Source organism: Theropithecus gelada, chromosome 13, assembly GCF_003255815.1.
Source record: "Theropithecus gelada isolate Dixy chromosome 13, Tgel_1.0, whole genome shotgun sequence".
Classification (NCBI taxonomy): domain Eukaryota; kingdom Metazoa; phylum Chordata; class Mammalia; order Primates; family Cercopithecidae; genus Theropithecus; species Theropithecus gelada.
Genome location: NC_037681.1, coordinates 17262671 through 17285590, shown reverse-complemented (window position 1 = coordinate 17285590; position 22920 = coordinate 17262671). Strand labels below are relative to the sequence as shown.

The window sequence follows — 22920 nt, the reverse complement described above, 5'->3', positions numbered from 1 at the left end:
AATTCTCCAAACCTTAACTAGAGAATAGTTTAGAGGCCTTGAGCATAAATCACTTGTTTTTTTTTTTTTTGGTGAGACTTTAACCTTTGGGAAGATCTGAAGAGGGGACTAAGTGGAACCTACAATCCCAAACAATTAACACACGATTTATGTGTTGAGGGCAGGTAGGCTGTAGTTATTTGGTGGTAGGAGCAATGACCTTGGGAAGATGGCTTGTTTTGCATATAGATCTATTTCAGAGGGACTTGTGTATCTCTGGCAGCCTGACTGGGTCAGTCTATCTCCAACCTGCTTCCATCACACTTTGCTAGAAATATTTCGGACATGGAGGTGAGATGGAACACTTTCCTGCAAGCAGTTTTGCTGACTTAGAGCAACTCAAGAAAGTCACTGGTTTTGAACTGTGGCCTAGAGGTTGGCTCTGGGACTGAAGGTGTGGGGATGGCTAGGGAATGCCCTGAAATGGATGGGAAATGTGTCGATGCATATTGTTCCTTGAAGAGGTCTGTAGTTTTCAGTTGTGTCTCTAAGAATCTATGTCTCAGAAAAATAAATAAATAAATAAAGGACCAATCCAATAATTTTACAGGGATTAAATGCCAATGTCTAAAAAAAGTCAATTTATCCAGTATTATGATTAGTAAGACAAAAAAAGGTGTATTGAGAATAAGAGAATTTTAGCCAGAGTATTTTCAATTTGTGACTCTAAGTGAAATGGGGAAAATATGTTGGCTAAGGTGATATGTTGTTTTCTTCCCTGTGGCCTTCCACCTTTCGAATTCGTGTCATCCGTTGTTTCAGGGGAGACCAGATACAAGGCTAGAGTAAGAAGACACTGCATAGGCTCCATACTTCAAGTTTGATCGGTTTAAGTCTAGAGCAAATTGAGTCTGTTGCCAGAGAAAAAACAGTTTAACATAATAAATTGAAAAGGTTCCTTTGAAGTATCAGGTTTGTTTTTCAACAGTGAGGCCTGTATTAAGAGCAGAACTTGGCTGGGCGCAGTGGCTCACGCCTGTAACTTTGGGAGGCCCAGCACTTTGGGAGGCAGAGGTGGGCGGATCACAAGGTCATGAGATCGAGACCATCCTGGCCAACGTGGTGAAACCCTGTCTCTACTAAAAATACAAAAAATAAGCCGGGCATATTGGTGGGCACCTGTAGTCCCAGCTATTCGGGAGGCTGAGGCAGGAGAATGGCGTGAACCCAGGAGGCGGAGCTTGCAGTGAGCAGAGATCGCGCCACCGCACTGCAGCCTGGGCGACAGAGCGAGACTCCGTCTCAAAAAAAAAAGAAAAAAAAAAGCAGAACTCAGGGCTCTTGGCCTCACCCCAGGCATTGAGGATTTCAGAGGGGGAACAAGAGGGCTGCATCATAGATGCAGGGGCCCTGGCTGAGTCCGGGGCACAGCTCAGGGAAATGGGAAGCCTCTGATGGACCAGAGGGGCCTGGGGCCAAGAGGAATTGGCCACAGAGCATGGGGATCGGGCAACCAGAGCTATGACAGGGACTGTGGACATCTTGCTGGTTGCCCCAAACCAGATGGGACCAACTGCCCTTCAGGGCAGACTGGCACACGGTGGCTGGTGACTTGGAGAAGCAGGAAAATTTCAGTGAAGGCCAGAAGGAGGATGAAGGCCCCTTCCCTGGGCTGTGAGGATGCAGAAGCCCATCCTAGAGTGTAGGTGGGGAAGGGGGGACCCCCCCCGGCCCTGACACAGATTCTGGTCTCTGACATGACTTTTTTCTTTGCTTGTTTTCATGCCACCAATAGAACCAGAGGCTCCAGAGAAATATGCAAATGAGTAGAAAGACAGAACGTTTTTGCACCTCTGAGTTCTATGTAAATCATGACCTCACTTTATTTAGCTTCTCCGGACAAAGGGAACATGGGAAACCTATGGAGCATGCCCGGTGCATGTGGCAGTGGTAGGTGTCCTCCCATGGTCAGAGAAAGCAGGACAGTGGGACACAGAACAGCTTCTCGGCCAAGGGGATCCCTCACCTCCCCTGAGATTAGCTGAGACCGCCTGAAAGCTACTTTGGTGGCAAAAATCAATGGCTTCTAATTTTGTCTCCCCCAACCCCCTTTTCTCTCATTAAGTCAGTGCCTTCACCTGTGCCTCAGCTTCCCTAGAGAAATGGGGCACAGTAAATAGGAACGGGTGCTGAAGGGGCCTCTTGCAGAAAGGGCGCACATATTGGGAGAGGGCGCACACACGCACACACACACACACACGCACACACACACGGTAGAACACACCCCTCAGGCTGGCCCCACCGCTGCGTTTCACGCTAGTTCTCCCGCTGCCACCATCCAGAGCCTTCTATCGCTCACATCTCATATGTGAGAGAACACGGAAGTCTGTCTGTAGCCAAAACACAGCTGCACATGGGAAAATTCACACTGAAACTTCCCAGCAGGAGCATTAACAGAAGGGCAGAATTTAATACATTTAGTACAGGCCCACTGCCTGGTATGCTTTAGGGTCATTTTTTCGGCACTTCACAGCTGAAGAAATCAGTTTGAAGTACCCACTTTCCACGCATCACTAAATCATACTTTTTTTTTTCTTCTCTCAAGGATCTACAGTAACCTCCTATTGCCTCTCAAACAAAATCCAAATTCCTAAGGCTGGCGTTCAAGGGCGTCCATTATCTTCCATTGTCAGAATACCTACAGTTTAACTCCCACTTCATGTGTATTATCTCATTTAATCTTTACAGCTAAGAACGGTTATCACCCCTAACTTGTAGATGAGGCTCAGAGAGCCTAAGGGACACACCCAGCGCTGCACAGCTACCGGGCTCCACCGAGACTAACTTCGTACTCATCTAGGTTTAAAGACCAGCTGTCTCCACTGCTGCTTCACTGTGTCTCCCACTACTGTCTGGCAGAGCCCCGTGAGAGGGGGACCGCATTCCTTCGAGAAATGTCAGTCTTCAACCTAAGATGACAGAATTAGATCCGAATTTTGGAGAAAACACCAAGAACACTCCAAACAGTACTTGTTGCCCTCTGTTACACTCAATTGCCTTGTCTTTTGATGTTCGTATTTGTTTCATGTGTATGTATGTCTTGTGTCTTCAAAAAAGCCAAATGCTTCTTTCAGGCGAGGGCCGGGTCTCTGTTTCTTTAGTATCCCTTACAGGATTTGGGAAATGTCACATACTAGGTCAGGGAAGCAGATTACTACGTCTCTCCTCCTAATAAGAACTCACAATGAGCTGTCACTCACATTGTACCACTTATTCCTTTATCATCATCATTCCCGCCCCCACCCACAACCTCACAGATTAGGCAGAGCAGGAATATCTGCCATTCTGGAAATGAGGCAATTCTGACGAAGGAAGCTGCAAGGATACAGAGTTTAGTGGCAGTGAGGAGGGAGAACTCAGGCTGCAGACGCCAGGCCACGACATGCAGCAGTCCGCCTCCTGAGCCGTCCACCCGGGGTTTCTGCCCAAGCTTCTGGTTTGTTTGCTGGCTCGCTGCTTTATATTTTCAGCCACGACTCTCCTCCCTGATTGATCTTCCCTCTGACTCAGGCACCAGCTCTCCACCACGCACTCTGCTCCCTGCCTCATCTAAATCCTTCAAGTACCTGCCGCCACGGACCTCATAGGCACCTAATAAATGAGAAGCTTGTTGAATCAGTGAGCAACTTCAATCGCATTTCTGCTGATTTTTAAGAACGATCTAGGGCAGCATTTTCCAAAATGTGCTTTGAGCTCATCTGTCCCATGAAGGAGGGTTTCCAGAGTCAGATCGATTTGGGAAATGTCACAATGGAAAACACAGTACACCCAAGCCATAGTAAGGGCTGGGTGATGATTCTGTAGGTAAAGAGGTGGGATAAACCTATTTTATCCCAGATCTCCTCAACATGATGTGTCTGGGATATTTTTTTTTTTTCTCCCACATAATATTTATTGTACAACAAAGGTCGAGGGAGTTCCGTGTGTGGGGTCAACATGTTAGCTGAGTGGAAAAGCAACTTCCCCTGCAAAGCTCTGGTGTAAGAGGCTGTACAGTGCCCGGAAAGCAGATTAGACTCCGGTGAGAAAAAGTAGTCTGAGACCAATGAAGCCCACATCATGCCACAGAGCAGGCCCCTCCATGCTGCGTGGGAACATGGCATCACCATACTACAGTGATTTACGTGAAACAAATTGGCTCTCAACACACACAGCAGAAAGAACATCTCCTACACATCTCAGCTGAGCCCAGTGGGTTTTCTGAGTGCTGGGACACGGTGGGGAGAATGCAGGGCGCCTCCTACGCCCACAGCAGGATGTTACAGCAGGGGAGTGAGGAACAAAGGCGTTCTGCTTCAAAGCAGCACAAACTGGTCTGAGCAGCGGAGTGTGAGGTACATGGCTATGAAGAGCCCGACTGTCATGTGGGGTTGAGGAAAAGGAGTCTCACTGCTCTCCGTAAGGTGACCTGGGCCAGCTCCGCCAGACCAGGCAGCACACTGCGGAGGACACACAGGGTGATGTTACTTCCCGCCTTTGCCATTTGCAGTCTGCAAACTCATTTTCTTTCTAAAGGGTGTGTGTGTCTGTATTATCCTTCGGAAAAATGTTAAAATGACTTTGCTTTTATTCCAACAAATACATTTCTTTCCTGCAGAAAGAAAGAACGTGCAGCGTGGCTAACACATGACCTGCTGCTTCTGCAGTCCTCTGTGTAGGGAAGCCAGGAATTCAAAACCACACGTAGCCTCAGGTGACTTAAACTTTTAGGACTGACTCCTTTAGGAGGCTCCTGCCGCCTCTCCTTAGTGAGGGGCCTCTGACAGCTGCTGGAAGAAGTGACAAGAGCCTCGTTTCATCACCCAAGAGTTCAAGTCTTTGTAATTATCTCAGTGACATTTAAAAAGCACTGGCTTAAAGCACTTTATAACTGCACTGCTCTTTTTTTTTTTTTTTTTTTTCTTTTTCTTTGAGACGGAGTCTGTCTCTGTCACCCAGACTGGAGTGCAGTGGTGTGATCTTGGCTCACTGCAACCTCCGCCTCCAGGATTCAAGTGATTCTCCTGCCTCAGGCTCTTGAGGAGCTGGATTACAGGCACCCACCACCACGCCCAGCTAATTTTTGTATTTTTAGTAGAGACGTGGTTTCACCATGTTGGTCAGGCTGGTCTCGAACTCCTGACCTCGTGATCCACCTGCCTCGGCCTTCCAAAGTGCTGGGATTACAGGTGTGAGCCACTGCGCCCGGCCAACTGTACTGGTCTTAAATGAGGTTTCAGTCAACACGGGAGCTCTAGGACCTACATTTCAGGATGAAAATAAGTCTGAACATTCATGAATTTAACCTGCAAAGCCACAAGGAGGAGCCTGGATGGGGGATCTTCAGACACATGAACACTTTTTAGATATCCCCACTGCCTACCCTGTCCTTGTACTGTCCCTGGGACACAGTTATTTCTTATAACTAAATATTCCAGAATTTCTCCACAAAGTATAGCATAAAGCAGGCTTTAAAGAAGCCGGCTCAACTCTTCTACTTTATCTAACTCCTGTATGTTTTCCATTTTGAATTATCCCCATTAGAATGTCAGCTCTATGAAGATAGGGACATTTTCTGTCCTATAATTGCATATTCCAGGGCCAAGTACTGTGTGACTGATGCTCAGTAAATATTTGTTGAATGAATTCTGAATGAGTAAATGAATGAATGAATGAGTAAATGAAATTATGCAGAAGGAATAATAATTTAGTTTCTGGGAAAAGCCAGGGTTATGTTACCATAAGGCTTTCATAGGTTAATGTTGCTAAGAGCCTTCTCCTTATACAGAGATAGACAGTTGGATAAATAGATGGACAGATAGATGGATAGATGGAGAGACAGAGACAGAACCTCATGGGAAGGAGAGCGTGGAGAGACGGCATGGTTCAAGATGAATGGAGAGTCCTGAGGCAGGGCAGAAGGGTGCTAAGGAGAAAATGAGGAGTGTGGGGAAACAAAATCTCCCTGATTTCACGGTGCTCCTGCAAAAACCCTCAGCCTCCTGAAAGAAGGAGGGAGGGGAAAAACCTGAAGGGACTGAAGAGCCACTCTGTGAACCTGAGATGGAAATACCACTGCTTTCAGGTATGATAACATCTAAGGCACCGCTATAAAAGCTGGACACGGGGAGGCTGATCCGGCCCATTAAGATGCTCCCCTCCCACTACGATTCAGGTTTGTAGAAGTGGGTTTAGTTCCATTTCAGAGCCTATTTAGGAATATGGCCCCACATGGTACAGAGGGTTGCAAGTAAAAAATTAAACCTGACCATCATAGTCATGCCAAATGTTTACACACTCAAGAAGAAACTCTATTTTATTCCTTGTTTAGAAATTGGAGTCTACCCTTAGAGCTCTGCGGCTTGGGGAAGTTTCTCTCAGCCCTCTCCCAAGAACCTTTGTGCTCTGAATTACTATTTAATTTCCCCCTTTCTACTTTAAAGTAGAAATAGCAATGGTTTTTATTGGTCCCTTCTAATGTTTTTATAGGAGGCACCTAAATCTTCCACATAGATACTCATCACAGCTCTAAAAGGTTCCATCACTTTTTGGAGGTTGATGCTAATTTTTCTTTTTATATTTTCACAAAGAAAACACAGTTAAGAAGGTTTTATTGATATTTATAGCCCTTGTTCTTCTGATCCATGACAAACGGCAAAAAGGTAAGAATCTGACCACGTCCAATCCATAAAACCCCTTTCCCTGTGATTTACAGGTGGTCACACTTCCCAGGCGGTGAGTGGCCCTGTCCAGTGACTGCCCTGGCTGACCCCGAGGGAGACCTGAGCCATAGGTTATTTCCTGTCAGTGATGTTTACAGCATACTTGGAAATTTCTGGAAGTCAAGATAGAGATTTGGGAGCAATGAAAGTTGATGTTTCTGTACTTCAAAGGAAGCTGTGTAATTAGGACACTGTGAGGTGGGGACAGCATGGGGAAAATGTGGAGCCCGAGGCCCACAGCCTCCTCCTGTCCAGCACCTGGCTTGGGGGTCTGCAGGAGGGAGGAGACCTGCAGCAGTGTGACAGGGACAATGCCAGGACTTGCTATCATCCTGGAGACAGAAGTGGGCAGAGGAGGGGCCTGAGCCAGGTAGCGCTTACCTCGGGGCTGGAGAAGTGGGGGGGCTTGCTGCCCTCACTCTCACTGGAGCTGCTCTCGGTCTCCGAGTCAGATCCTGAGCTGCTCTCTGAGTCGCTGGAGGAGCTGCTGCTGCCGCTGCTGCTGCTGCTGCTGCTGCCCTTGCTGGAAGGCACTGAGGTTCTGCAGTTGGGCTGCTGGACCACGGTGCTGCCAGCCCACGAGGCCCCCGGGAAGGAGAGGGAAGGAAAGCCAAGTGAGCAAACAGGAAAACACCACCAAGCTGTCATGCACCCCAAGGAGGGAGGAGGCACGCAGCCTACACATCTGTCAACCATGACCTGGAACTCAAAGAGCAGACGTCGAGGTCAAAGTCATCCTAAAGGTTAAAGCAACTCATATATAGAAATAAAATCGGGAGTGAAGTTGGTGCCCCTTGGTAGTCGGGCACTGGTTATTCGTGTGGCCATTTTGGAAGGGAAGGTGGTGTAACATTCAGATGGCTGTTTCTATTTTGCTGCTGTTCTGGGAATGGCTTTTAAAATGCATCCCCAAATCCAATCATCTACAAAAATGCAAGGAAATCCAAAAAGCTTGAACTATTTTGCAAAGCATGAAAATGACTGCTTTATTTTTGCCCTAGAGGAAAATGCAGCATGATGGCAGGGATTAGGCAGAGGGCTGTCAGGAAGGGCATGGCGTTCTGCTCTGAGCTTTCATGGCCTGCTGGAAGGTTCCAGAGACCGAGGGACTGTCCAAGTTCATGTCTTGCTGCCTCCCTTTTCCCACCTGTAGTTGAGTGCTGTAGCGATTACAGGTGCTGGGATGTTGTTATAAACTGTAACCTTCCTTTGAGCCCTTTCCTGGGGAACTGAAGATCCCTCACTGACACACTTTTGTATATTCTGGGCTTTACAATTCAATCCCAGTGCTGTGGCTTATAGGAACTGCATTTCACATTTATACTTGATGTTTACATCCATGCTCAAATTTGCCAGAAAGTCATTACATACTCAAAGATAACAAGAAAAACTGACTGATGCTTTCCAATAGTAATTCATTAACCATAAAAATTCAAATAGCATACATCCACCCAGAATGCGTTCGAGCAAAAAAGAAAATTTCAGTCCTCACATAATATTCAACATCTTCAACGTCCTTTATTAACAAAATTGAAAGACGCCATAATGTGTTCTTTTGAGGTCAAGCTCTAAATACGAAAAATGCCAGTCACTCTTGTATGCTGAGTCACCAAATACCTGCTTGCTTCCACCTATGACCAGCGCTTCTATAGGACCGAGCATCAGTGAAGGCCAGGGGCCAGGGAGCTTGAGGGGGGCGGGTGGTGACGGTCTCAAGTGCAAAGCAGCCTGGACACGATAAAGGACTCCTTTCACCCATCCCTTAAATCTTTGATACACGCTTTGCCCCACGAGGACTTTCATGAATCCTGGGTATAAGGGTGGGGATGGAGGCAACACTCACTGCAGCTTTGTTTCTATAAAAACCACCAGACAAGAAACTATCTTGCAGGATAGCTAAAAATAAAAGCACCTCTTGGAACGGCAGGGTTAGGGGAACTAGAGTTTGGATATAACTTTCCCCAGTGGGGTTTTCATTTCTTTCACCAATGTTGCCGCCCATACTGATTGTCTGGCAAAATTCTTCAGCATCAGACAACATCTGCACGTTCATGCCTTGCCTGAGCTGCAGCACTTTCTTTTCCAGCCTGTTGTTATTTGTGTCTAGAATTGAGTGAGGGATCCTGGATCTTAAGACAGAGTAGGCCAAGGGACAGTTAGAGCTCAGGGGCCGTAATATTTCTTTCCTTCCTTATGAACAAAAATCCGTCTTTCCTGTTGGCTGAATCTAGATGGTTACTATCAGTGGAATCACAAAAAAAAGACGATTGAATTCTGACTGAACATGAACATCTGGGATCCAGGTTAATAGTTTGTAGAACCTGACAGAAACAAGCAATGGGGAATATTTAATAAATGGTGCTGGGAGAACTGGCTAGCCATATGCAGAAGATTGAAACTGGACCCCTTACTTACACCATATACAAAAATCAACTCAAGATAGATTAAAGACTTAAATTTACAAACTAAAACTGTAAAACCCCTGAAAGACAACCTAGGCAACACCATTCAGGACACACGAATGGGCAAAGATTTCATGACAAAGACGTCAAAAGCAATTGCAACAAAAGCATAACTTGACAAATGAGATCTAAGTAAACTAAAGAGCTTCTGCACAGCAAAAGAAATTCATCAACAAACAGACAACCTACAGAATGGGAGGAAATTTTTGCAAACTACGCATTTGACAAAGCTCTAATATCCAGCATTTATAAGGAACTTAAACAAATTTACAAGAAAAAAACAACCTTATTAAAAAGTGGGCAAAGGACATGAACAGACACTTTTCAAAAGAAGACATACATGCGGCCAACAAGCATATGAAAAAAAGCTCAACATCACTGATCATCAGAGAAATGCAAATCAAAACCACAATGAGATACCATCTCACACCAATCAGAATGACTATTATGTAAAAGTCCAAAAAAAACAGGTGTTGGTGCGGTTGTGGAGGAAAAGGAACCCTTAGACACTGCTGGTAGAAGTGTACATTAGTTCAACCATTGTGGAAGACAGTGTGGTGATTCCTCAAAGACCTAAAGATAGAAACATCATTCAACCCAGCCATCCCATTACTGGGTATAAACCCAAAGGAATACAGATCATTCTGTCATAAAGACACATGCACACATATGTTCACTGCAACACTATTCACAATAGCAAAAACACAGAATTAACTCAAATGCCCATCAATGACAGACTGGATAAAGAAAATGTGATACACATATACCATGAAATACAATGCAACCATTAAAAAAAAAAAAAAAGATTATATCCTTTGCAGGGACATGGATGGAGCTGAAGGCCATTATCCTTACCAAACTAACACAGGAACAGAAAAACCAAATACCGCGTGTTCTCACTTATAAGTGGGAGCTAAATGATGAGAACACATGGACACTGAGAAGGGAACTACACACCCTGGGGCCTACTGGAGGGTGGAAGATGGGAGGAGGGTGATGGTCAGGAAAAATAAACTAATCGGTACTAGGCTTAATACCTGGATGATGAAATAATCTGTACAACAAACCCCCATGGCACGTTTACCTATGTAATAAACCCACACATCCTGCACATGTGCCCCTTAACTTAAAAAAATAGTTTTTTGGTAGGTCCCAAAACACCCCAAACACGGGGGGAAACACACAAAAATAAACAAAAAAGCAAAACAACACATGGCTCAAAAGCTTCCCTGTTAAAAGGATGGGGTTGGGGGACACAGATGTGGAGGAAAGATATGTGTTTCTCTGCCACCCTCTGGAGTGACATCTGCCAACAATCAGCAAATGAAGATGAATAAAGAACATTCTGATCGGTGATCAAAACCATTGGACACCATAGAAAAACCAATCAGTCCATTCCATCTGCTTGCACTCAACAAAAAAACATGCGATGCTGGTTCTGTGTGCTCTGGCCTTTGTGTGTACAGCACAGGCAGCAAGGTGTGTGGGATTCCTTGTGGCTTGCACCCCAAAGTGACTGTCTTTTGAAAAGCGGCACTTCAACTTCTTGGAAAGTGCCCATTCAATAGTCACCACGCTGCCCGCCTTTAATGGCTTCGGTCCTGAAGTGATGAGGCACACTAGCCCAAGGAGGCAGCATCTCCGATCTGAATTATATTGGCAGAAAAACCTTATACTTTAATGTTTTCCTTTCTTAAATTACGAAATTCACTTAAAATGACAGCTTTACTGGCATAACTATTATCTGTTTTTAAAACAGCCGAGAGAGCCAAGAGTTTAGGTTTTTCTTCATACTTTACTTGTAAGGGTTGTGCAATTTACGATGTCTGGATTAAATATATTCACGTTTCAATGGTCCCGGTAAAGAGTATGTATTATAATCTAGAAACAGTCATAGCAAAGATGGGGGCAGACTTTCCTGCGACGGCGCTAGTAGCTCCAGTTGTGGGGTCAAGATCACTGTCCCCACTTCCACGAAGGTAGCTCCTTGGGGGTCAGCTGACCATTCTGGCCTCAGTGTAGTGACTGCTCCCACCACGGGTGCCTGCAGCTGCTTTACCCACCATGGGGCAGCTGCAGCAGTGAGGGTGGCAGAGCCAAGATGAGAAAGCCAGGAATGGACTTCCCTGCAGACAAGTACCAGTGAAAGGATGGACTCGGCTGAGCCACATACACACACATATACACACATCTCTAGAATTTGTTGTTGCCCAGGCTGGAGTGCAGTGGCGATCATGGCTCCCTGCAGCCTCAAACTCCTGGGCTCAGGCAATCGTCCCTCCTCAGCCTCCCGAGTAGCTGGAACTACAGGCATGTACCACCACACCAGGCTAATTTTTCTATTTTTTATAAAGACAGGATCTTTCTATGTTGTCTAGGCTAGTCCTGAACTCCTGGCTTCAAGCAATCCTTCCACCTCAGCCTCCCAAAGTGCTGGGATTACAGGTATGAGCCGCTGCACCCGGCCTAGGCTTTATATATTTAAAATTGCAAACTGAAAATTTTGGTGTGCCGATTGATTGTCATGTTTACGTACCAAAGATGCCTTAAAAAATTAACTTAAGCCTGGGCAACATAGTGAGACCCTGTCTCTACCAAACCCCTGCCCCCCCCCCCAAAAAACCCAACAAATTAGCTGGGTGTGCTGGCATGAGCCTGTGGTCCCAGCTACTCAGGATTACTTGAGCCTGGGAGGTCAAGGCTGCAGTAAACCATGATTGTGCCACGCACCCCAGTCTGGGTGACAGAGCAAGGCCCTGTCAAAAAAAAATATGTTCTAGTGGATTTTTTCCTGAAATGATAACGCGGATTGGTTGACATGATGACACAAACTTGGACAATTTTTAGCATACTACCTACCAAGTTCTTGGACCCAGTGCCATCTCATGAACATGGTGCCATTTGACAGCAGCCGTAAAACATTATTGAGATCATGGAATAAAAGTCTTTGTGTCACCAAAGCTCAGCACAGTGCCTGGCACATAACAGGCGTTCATGTGTGATTACTGAATGAAAAAGTAAAGAGAAAAAAATCCATCATTGGGTTAATGAGTTTTTTTTTTTAATTAAAAAAAAGTTTGAATCTTTTGAAAAGGTTATAATGTCAGTTTTCCAATTAAAAAATATTTGAGAGTACTTCAGCAACCTTTAAGACAGACTTCGTCCTTTCTGAGAATATTTCTTTAAATGTACTCTTAAGTTTCATCTGCTATAATGTAAGCACCAGTTCCCTCTCGGATGGTTTGTTTACTTTTTGCATTTTGATTTCATGAAAGGTTTGACTGGTTTTGTGAGTGGTCAGAGCCAAATACACCTTTGAGAGAGGTCCAGCTTTCTCTAAATGATCTGCTTGGTGCGTTTCTTCCTATGGCTGCAGTGACACCTTCCTTTTGGAATCCAGCCTTGGCTAAGTCTGAATGCAGACTGTAAAGTAAAAGACCTGGAGGCCGGGCGCGGTGGCTCATGCCTGTAATCCCAGCACTTAAGGAGGCCAAGGTGGGCAGATCACGAGGTCAAGAGTTTGAGACCAGCCCAGCCAACATAGTAAAACCCCGTCTCTACTAAAAATATAAAAAATTAGCTGGGTGTGGTGGTGGGCGCCTATAATCCCAGCAACTCGGGAGGCTGAGGCAGGAGAACTGCTTGAACCTGGGAGGCAGAGGTTGCAGTGAGCCGAGATTGTGCCACTGCACTCCAGCCCGGGTGACAATGTGAGACTTCGTCTCAAAAACAAAAAAACAAACAAAAAAAACCCCAAAAAACAAAACAAAAAATAACCCAAAAGATCTGGAACCCAAATGACAAAGTCTTGGATCTCACAGTCAAGGGTGCTCCTGCCTGCCAAGTGTATTGTGGGGCCTGAAGACATATCCAAAATTGTCCACACACTTTTAACGGACAGGTAACTTAGAGGCTCTCTGCCTGGTTGGTGCTGTGTGGACAGCTGTGGTGCTCACACCGCACCACACATGCTGTGGGCACTCCACTGGGATTGACTGAATAATAATGTTTCCTCCTCCTCATTCAACACTCTGTGAGAACACATGCTTGATATCCAAACCGTAACCAGTGTCCTGGCAACAGCAATCCTTTATTAATAGCATCACTATTGATATCAATTCATCTAACACCATACCACATAAGTAAAAATGGTAAATGCGGGCTTCAGGAGGTTTGCTATTGCTAGAGTTCTCGTCCAAAAAAAAAAAAAAACAAAAAAAACAAAAAAGACAAAAAACACCAACTGGCAGGCTGTTGCTTCTATCCTGAAATGTAATTGTTTGTTCTGCAATACTTCCAAGAATGATTTCTCTATAAAACTTGGCTTTTGAAGCTCTTCAGGGTCTGGTCTCAACCAGATTTCCAGCTTCACCTCAGTGGGTTTATCCCTAAACCTTGGCAATAATACATTTCTCAGCATCTGGACAGGCTGGGTCTGTTTCGAGCAGGGTGTCCTTGCACATGCTATTTTCTGTGCCAGAAGGTCCTTTTTCTCTTTTTCCTTTGAGTTACTGTTACCTCCTACTCCTGCAGGACTAAGCGGCTGTGTTTCCCTACTCTGTAAAGGTTTTCCCAGCTCCCCCAGGCACCAGTGATGTTTCCTCCCCAGTCCCTCTAGCACATTGCCCACGTCTCTATGGCAGCCCTTGCCACATTAAGGATTGGAATCATCTAATTTATTCAGGCAATGTATTTTTTTCTGTTCCCTTGGGAATTGTAGGAGTTCTCAAAACTGGTAACTTTAGAACGCTACCATTTACATGTGTATCAGGTTGAAAACTGAGAACCCACAGGGGCCACACAAGTAGCATCCATGAGGGACGTGTTCAGGTATAAGCAAAACAAACGTGTAACATGTGATTATAAACGTCAGCGGACCCTCAGCTCCCCAGCTGGGGCGAAGGAACCAAACTGGAGAATCCCACTATGTCAAATGCTGCTTCTCCAGGCCAGCCTATCTCTGTACCTGGAGACAAGAACTCATTATTATCAAATCTTTTGATTTTTTTTCACATGAAGTCCCAAATCCTTAGGTTTATATCAGATCTCCTGATTTTAAAATGCTGGTGACTAATTTGAAAAGTTTTAACAATGACAAGTTTCATTGTGTTTTAGCAATGAAACATATCTGCGGGGAGGACAAGGCCGGTGAGGCACTATTCTGAGACCTCTCATCTACATCCCATTATTACACGTTTTGAGATGGCTCAGTATAAAATAGAAAAATACAGAGACCCCAACCAGGAGAAGTTTTACCCACTCAGGAGTTTAGACTAGTAGGGCCAGGGACAAACAAAGGGTGAACCAAATACTCTCACTTCCACAGCCCACCTTTTTTTTCTTAAAGTAAAAGCAAGTTTATTAAGAAAGTAAAGGAATAAAAGAATGGCTACTCCATAGAGCAGTTACCAAATACCATTTTTTTTTCTTTTTTTTTGTTTTACCTTAGGATTTTTTTTTTTTTTTTTTTTGAGACAGAGTCTTGCTCTGTCCCCTAGGCTGGAGTGCAGTGACGCAATCTCGGCTCACTGCAAGCTCCGCCTTCCGGGTTCACGCCATTCTCCTGCCTCAGCCTCCCAAGTAACTGGGACTACAGGCGCCCGCCACCATGCCCGGCTAATTTTTTTGTATTTTTAGTAGAGACGGGGTTTCACCATGTCAGCTAGGATGGTCTCGATCTCCTGACCTTGTGATCCGCCTGTCTTGGCCTCCCAAAGTGCTGGGGTTACAGGCTTGAGCCACCGTGCCCGGCCAAGATTTTTAAAAAAAATTTTTTATTTCCATAGGTTTTGGGGGTGGGGACAGGTGGTATTTGTTTACATGAGTAAGTTCTTCAGCAGTGATTTATGAGATTTTGGTGCACCCATCACCCAAGCAGTAGACACTGAGCCCAATTCATAGTCTTTGATCCCTCACTCCTCTCCCACCTTTCTCCTGAATCCCGAAAGTCCATTGTAGCATTCTTAGGCCTTTGCATCCTCATAGCTTAGCTCCCACTTAGGAGTGAGAACATACGATGTTTGGTTTTCCATTCCTGAGTCACTTCACTTAGATTAATAATCTCCAGTCCCATCCAGGTTGCTGCAAAGGACATTAATTCATTCCTTTTCATGACTGAATAGTATTCCATGGGGTGTGTGTGTGTGTGTGTGTATATATATATATATATATATATACACATATATATATATATATCACATTTTCTTTATCCACTTGTTGATTGATGGATCACCTCACTTATTTAAAAAAATTCTATTTTGAAATAAATACAGATTCACTGGAAGTTGCAAAAACCAATAGTACAGAGATTGTTCATGTACCCCTCACCCAGTTACTCCCAAGGTTAAATCTTATGTAACTATAGTATAATATCAAAACCAGAAAACTGACAATGGCACAATATATAGTTCCTTGTAATTTTATCACATGTATAGATGGACAGGCCTCCCAGCCCCAGCCTGCAGGTATACATGCAGATGGCCTGAGGCAATCGAAAACCACAAAAGAAGTGAAACAGCCAGCTCCTGTCTTAACTGATTGACCAACCTTACAACATTCCATGATGACCTGTTCCTGCCCTGCTCCAACTGACTGATCCATCGACCTCGTGACGTTCTTCTTCTGGACAGTGAGTCCCATCATCTCTCCACCTTGCACCTTGTGACCCCTCCCCTGCTGACAATAGATAGCCACCTTTAACTGTAACTTTCCACTGCTTACCAGCCTTGCTGCTCACACAAAGCCTGTTGGTGGTCTTTTCACCCGGACGGGCTTGACATGTAACCACCACCACTATTAAAATATCGAACTGTCCCACCACCATAAAGATCTCCCTCATGACGCCCTTTTAGGGTCACTCACACCGACCTCCGCCCTCTACCATTCCTGATCTCTGGTGACCACTCATCTGTTTTCCGTCTCTAAAAGGCTGTCATTTTGAGAATGTTATAGAAATAGAATCACCATAGTTATGTGTTCTTTTTTAAACTAAATTATTGAGATAGAATTTATTCATAGTAAGTATCCTTTTGAGATGGGCCTTTTTTCAGTCAACTCAATGTCATGAGAGGCATCCACGGTTTTTAACACATCCATAGCTTGTTTCTTTTTATTGCCAGGTAGGATTCCATGGTACGGACCTTTAAAGGTTCACCTGTTTTTTTAACCATTCGCCCAATGAGGGACATTCTTGCTGCTTCCAGTTTTGGACTATTAAGAATAAGGCTGCTATGAATATTTCTGAATAGGTTTCTATGTGGATGTAAATGTCCATTTCTCTGGGACACTGCTTCCGGGCTTTCAAACTTGTCTTCTGTCTTCAAAATTTGACTCTCGTGAGTCTGCACGGGGATTTCTTTGAGTTTATCTTGTTTGGGATTTGTTCAGATTCTTGAGTCTGTAGGTTTATGTCTTTTGTAAAATTTGGCTTTTTTTTTTTTTCTTTTTTTTTGAGACGGAGTCTCGCTCTGTCTCCCAGGCTGGAGTGCAATGGCGCAATCTCGGCTCACTGCAAACTCCACCTCCCGGGTTCACGCCATTCTCCTGCCTCAGCCTCCTGACTAGCGGGGACTATAGGCACCCGCCACCATGCCCAGCTAATTTTTTTGTGTTTTTAGTAGAGACGGGGTTTCACCGTGTTAGCCAGGATGGTCTCGATCTCCTGACCTTGTGATCCGCCTGTCTTGGCCTCCCAAAGTGCTGGGATTACAGGTGTGAGCCACCGTGCCCGGCCAAATTTGGCATTTTTAAAGCCATTATGAGTTTGAATACTTTCTGGATAATTTCCAGCCTCACTCTCTTTCTCTTGTCCTTCTGAAACTCTGATGACAACCATGTAAGATCTTTTCTTATAGTCCTGCAGGTCCCCAGGGCTCTGTCCTTCCCTACCCCCCAGTCTGTTTATTCTCTGTTGTTCCTATCAGGCAATTTCTCTTGTTCCATCTTCAGGTTCACTAATTCTCCCCTGTGTTCTCTTCATTCTGTGGTTGAGCTCATCCACTGAGTTTTTCAAATTTTGCTTATTGAATTTTTCAGTTCTAAAATTTCTATTTGCCTTTTCCTTGTATTTTCTTTATCATTGTGGTGAGACCCCCTACTTTTTCAGTTGTCTCAAGCTTGTTTTTAATTGCCTATTGAAGCATTTTATGATGGCTACTTTAAAATGCTTGTCAGATAATTACAACATTGGTATTGGTCTCAGTATTCGCATCTGTGGATTGTCTTTTCTCGTTCAAGTTGAGATTTTCCAGGTTCTTGGTATGACGAGTGATTTTCTATTGTATTCTGAACATTTTTGGTATGATAATACGTTGATTTTTTAAAATATGGCTTGTTTTTGCAGGCCTCCACTAATGCCATGTTGGCAGGTGTAGGGAGGGTTGTCTCCCTACGGTTGTGCAAAGGGGGACGTTTAAGCTCCCCCCACTCAGGCTTTGCTCAGGGGGATGGGGGCCACAGTTTTTTTTTTTTTTTTTTTTTCCCCCATGGTATTTGTCTGGAATAGGGTGGTTATTGTCTAAAAGTTTTCCACGGTGGTTCACACCTGTAATCTCAACACTTTGGGGAGGTCGAGGCGGGTGGATTACCTAAGGTCAGGAGTTCGAGACCAGCCTGGCCAACATGGTAAAACCCCGTCTCTACTAAAAATACATAAATTAGCTGGGCGTGGTGGTACGTGCCTATAATCCCAGCTACTCGGGAGGCTGAGGCAGGAGAATCGCTTGAACCCAGGAGGCAGAGGTTGCAGGGAACCGAGATTGCGCCACTGCACTCCAGCCTGAGCAACAGAGAGAGACTCCGTCTAAAAAAAAAAAAGAAAAAAATGTTCATCTCGCTAGGATATGCATTTCCTGACCCTTTGGTTACAGGGAACTGGCTTTCCTGTGGCTTGTGCCTGCTGCCAGGTTGCTGGCTTCTCCAGCATCTACTCTGTGCTATATAAGGAAAAAAGGAAACCCAGGAAAGTTACCACCATGTCTTTTCCTCAGGCCCGAAGGCCCGAGCTGATGTGCCCTCTCCCTGCCTCTCAGCCTTGTTATGTTTGTTTTCTATGTAACACCCATGGAGTTTAGCTGTACTTAGCAGGAGGAGGAGGAAAAAGGGCATTCACATCTTGTCCCAGAACAGGCAACCACCACTTGGTATTTAGCCAGTAGAAAGGAACCCTCTCTCAATACTTCCAACCTCCAGCTCTGGTTCATTATCTCAGAAGCTGATGAAGGAAACAATTACAAAAGTCTCTGCTATAGTTCCTGCCCATTTTATCACCTCGTCAAATTAGGCATTAATTCGTTCATTTTAAAACTGCTATTATGAGAATTAAGCTCAGATTTCACAAGGGTGTATACCAAACCTGAAAAGGACATGTTACCAAGAATGTACCCAGCCTCGTGAGAAAAATGACTCAAATGAAATGAGGCTGTAAAAATGTTAAGGATAGAAAGTCGAGTGCTTTAAATGTTATATTCATAGTGAAAAATTCTCTCAATAGATTTGTGAGGAAATGGGCTTTCCAGGATTCCAGTTAGCTGGGGACAGAGAAACGGATAGAATATCTAAGGGTTGACTTTGCTTTTTCCCTGGGAGAGGATAGGGTTTTGCTGATGCTGGGTTTTGCTCAAGATTGAGTTAGAGCCTCTCGGGGCACCTGGGATCTGAGCTGGTGCACGGCACACCTGTTCCAGCTCTGTGGGAGCACCTCTGCCTCAGCCGTTCCTGTGACCTTGGCTGAAGAAGCCGAGGACCTCATCTAAACTCAGAGGGTGTAAGTGTGTGGTCTTTCCCCGCCAGTGTGTGGACTACAAAGCAGCATGATCACAGTTATATAAAAATACACACACAGAGGAAAAAGATGCTGAAAGGATATTCAAATGTTAACTGTGGGTATTTTTGGATGGTGGAAATATGGGGATTAAACGGTTTTTGAACTTTTCTATATTTTCAAAATTTCATTGTCTTTTCACCAGTAAAATACATGTCACCATTTTCAAGTCTATGTGATTGTGGAAAATGACTATGCATGTATTCCTGAATGTCGCTTGCTAGCATTTTGTTTAGGAGTTTAGGGGGTTGATATTCACAGGTGAACTAAATATTTACATTGACATATTTTACATTTTGGGGGAGATTTTTGACAGCTTTGTATCATGATGGTTTTAACTTAAAAGAATCAATTGGATAGTGTTTTACCTTTTCGTAGTGTTCTGGGAAATGTTAAGTAATATGAAAGTTACCTGTTCTTTGAACGTTTAAAATCATTTGTCACCTATAAAATCATCTAATCTCAGAACCTTTAAGAATGGCAATTCTCTGATATCTTTCACAATTTATTATTTGGTTATTGGCCATTAATTCTTGTGTCAATTTTTAAATTTTTTTCCCAAAAGATTCTATTTAATTTATATTTTCAACTTTATTACCACAAAAGTTATATAATATTCTCTTATAATAAAAGCATGGTGTCTGTTATATTACTTCTTTTAAAATTTTTCCTGTTTCCTGTTTCTTCATTATATTTGCCAGAAGTTTTCTAGAAACAGCTTTTGACTGATATACCATAATAACTCTAGTGTTTTCTGGCTTTGCTGCTACATTTTTCATGTTTATGTATAATACTTTTACAAACTTCTTGAGTTGAAGGCTTGTTTCAGCTATGTTTACTCTTCCTTAATAATAGCAGCCTCTGCGACTATCATTCTGCCTGAGTATACCCATGGTTGCAGGCGATCATCCTTGTTATGTTCTGTTTTTATTTTCCTTACTTTCTAAATAGATCATCGAAGTCATTTTTAAGTCTTGTTTGATCAAATAGTCATTTAGAAAAATGCTTTTCAATACCTGATGACATTTCAGTGGGATAAACATTATACTTAATTCCAAAAATAAACAGGATGGGAATGTGTAATAGCTTAGCACATGTGGAAACCTCAGTGGTCAGTGGCTTCAGCCTGGGGCAGGAACCTTGGAGCTGTTTTGAGCCGATTTGGACAAGGTGAGAGGAGGGACAGGCAGCACAGCTTATTAACTCTGAACCAGGAGTAGGATGGGAGTAGGGAATGGCCTGGGGAAGGGATTAGGCCGTAAAGAAGACTTATGTACCACTGTGATATCCCGAAGGGCCCTGAAACCTTCTACTGGCCTTAGGGAACAATGAAAGTCAACAGAACCTGCCACATTTAGCTGAGGAGAAACTCAGTAATATAGGAGGTCCATAAACTTGGACATAAATTAAGTCTCATATTTCACTGCGGATGCTATTGTAGCATCTGGAACTCTTTCAGTTACAAACCAAAGAATTCAGAGATCCTCCTGACCAGCCCATTAGGCCATTTACACAGACGTATCAGAGAGTGAGGTGCTGAGGCCCAACTTCCAATTTCAGAAGAGTGCTGAGACACAAGGCTTGAACCCCAATTTGAGATACCAGAGAGACAGATGTCATCTTGTGGGGTCCTAGTTACTTCCTGGGTTTGTACCCTTTATGACATAAAATGTCACAAGTGACAATAAGCCATTAGTTCTTAACCAGCTGCCGGATCCTCTGCTCTCTTGCTTAGAGGGGCGCTGTGACTTGGGGAATCTGTTCCAACACTCGAAACATTTCTTAGTATGGAATTCCTGAGTTTACAGCATCACTACCTGACTACTGACATTTACTAAGAAATACAATTTCTTTTGTTCAGGGTTCAGCCCTGCTTTTGGATTTATCAGCTTTTCTTTTTCAGATGGGTGAAGAATGTTCTCCTGTAGATGAACCAAGACAAAAAAGCTATGCTTGGAGCTCTGGGTCATATTGGGAACAAAGTTTTACTTTCAGTTGAATAAAGATGCACGGGTAGCCCCACCAAAGAGAAAGGCATTTCACAAATAAAGAAAAAACACAATAATGTACAGACATGCATTGGTTCCCAAAGATTCGTGGGCTTGAAAGTTCTTCTGACTATAATGTAATAACATATTTATTTAATACTGAAAGTCCATCAGAGAACAGTTTCTATACAGCCGTCTTCTCTGGACCCAAGGCTTTGAATGGGGTACAGTCCTCTAGCCTGTCCTTCGGACGGAAGTGTCTTTGGAGATCTGTACATGTCACTGGGCAGCATGGAAATGGCTACGGATCTTTTTATGTCCGAACGTGAATTAGGCTGGGAGTCCAGATGGCGGAGGGCCCTGGAGGACGCCAGGCTTGTCCCCTGTAAAAGGCTTCTCTGAAAGCCCTGTGTTGGCTTGGCCAGGCCCCCTCTGCACCACACAGCTTGGCAAGACCAGTTTGCAGCTGCATTTCCCGCCTGTCCTGGGCCCTGTTTGAGAAACTGTGACAAGCAGCAGCTGCCTTCTGGTGATACAAACTTGCCTCCCCCTCTTTCAGGCGGGTGGTACCCCTAGAGACACTGAGTTGAAAAGCCCTTCTTGGCCCAGAGAGAACTTCAAGCAGGGAATTCAACATCCTTCCTTGACAACTGGGATGGGAGCTGCCATGTGGCCTGGGCCCAGCCATGAGAAAGCTGAGAACATCCACTTGGACAACTTGTCCCCTGGCAGAGGGGGCTGAACGCGTGGACGGAGTGACGGCCATCTGGTGGGCGTGTGGGAGCCAGGGAGCATGGGACGGGAGGCGCAGCCTCTTCGGAGGTTAAGCTGACCGGCTGGCGGGTGGGACGGCCATGCCAGGGGTTGGGGGCCATTGCCCTCCAGCTGCCAAGAGTGAGCAGGCTGCCCCAGACGAGCGAACGACCTCGGCAGTGCTTCATCTGACCTGCTGGCAGGACACGGCTTCCGCATGCTTCCGACTTCCTCTGCGTGCTTTCCCTGCCTCTGCAGCTGCTGGATGTGGGCAGGGAAGCTCCCACGCGATGGCTTTTCAGGCACCAGGTCTATGGGGAAATGCTGGGAGATTCTGGGCTACAAGAATTGCCCGACACTCTGAGCTTCTTTCTAGCCCTGTCCTCGGGCGTTAGATTCCCAGGGACTGCTTATAGAGGTGAAAGCATGTTGAGGGCACCTCTGTAAACCCATCTGCTCCCTACTTCAATCCTGGAAGAGAGAGGCTGTACTGTGAGGCACACGTCTTTTACCCCAAGCAATGGGAGCGTTTTAAGGCAATATAACTCATTAGAGATCCTGCCACCCATATACTTAATTATAATAGTCCTTCCATTTATTCAGATATATTTTCAGTTCAAGGAAGCCTTTGGATAGCACGGCCTCAAACTGCCATCCTCATGGAAACTCCATAATCCATATGGCAGTAACACTTTACCAGAGTTCTTTGACTTTTTTTTTTTTAACAGCTTCATTAAGATATAATTTACATACCACCCATTTCAAGTATATAATTCAATGTATTTTATAATCTTCATAGGATTATACAACTACCACCATGATCTAATTTTAAAACATTTTTTATCCTCCTTAAAAGAAAACAGCACTTTGGGAGGCCGAGGCGGGTGGATCATCTGAGATCAGGAGTTAGAGACCAGCCTGACCCATATGGTGAAACCCCGTCTCTACTAAAAATTCAAAAAAATTAGCCAGGCGTGGTGGCAGGCGCCTGTAGTCCCAGCTACTCAGGAGGCTGAGACAGGAGAATCGCTTGAACCTGGGAGGCAGAGGTTGCAGTGTGCGGAGATTGCGCCACTACACTCCAGTCTGGGAGACAGAGCAAGACTCTTGTCTCAAAAAAAAAAAAAAAAAAAAAAAAAAAAAAAAAACTGTGTATC

At 44.6% G+C, this 22920-nt stretch overlaps 1 protein-coding gene across 1 annotated transcript in view; it reads right to left on the bottom strand.

The window, feature by feature from the left end:
- AFF3 (AF4/FMR2 family member 3) overlaps positions 1–22920 on the bottom strand; it is a 580919-nt gene that overhangs the window by 50567 nt on the left and 507432 nt on the right. The window contains exon 14 of the mRNA XM_025354195.1: positions 7122–7308. Within this exon, the coding sequence (XP_025209980.1) occupies positions 7122–7308 (187 nt within the window). The remainder of the gene's footprint in view (positions 1–7121; positions 7309–22920) is intronic.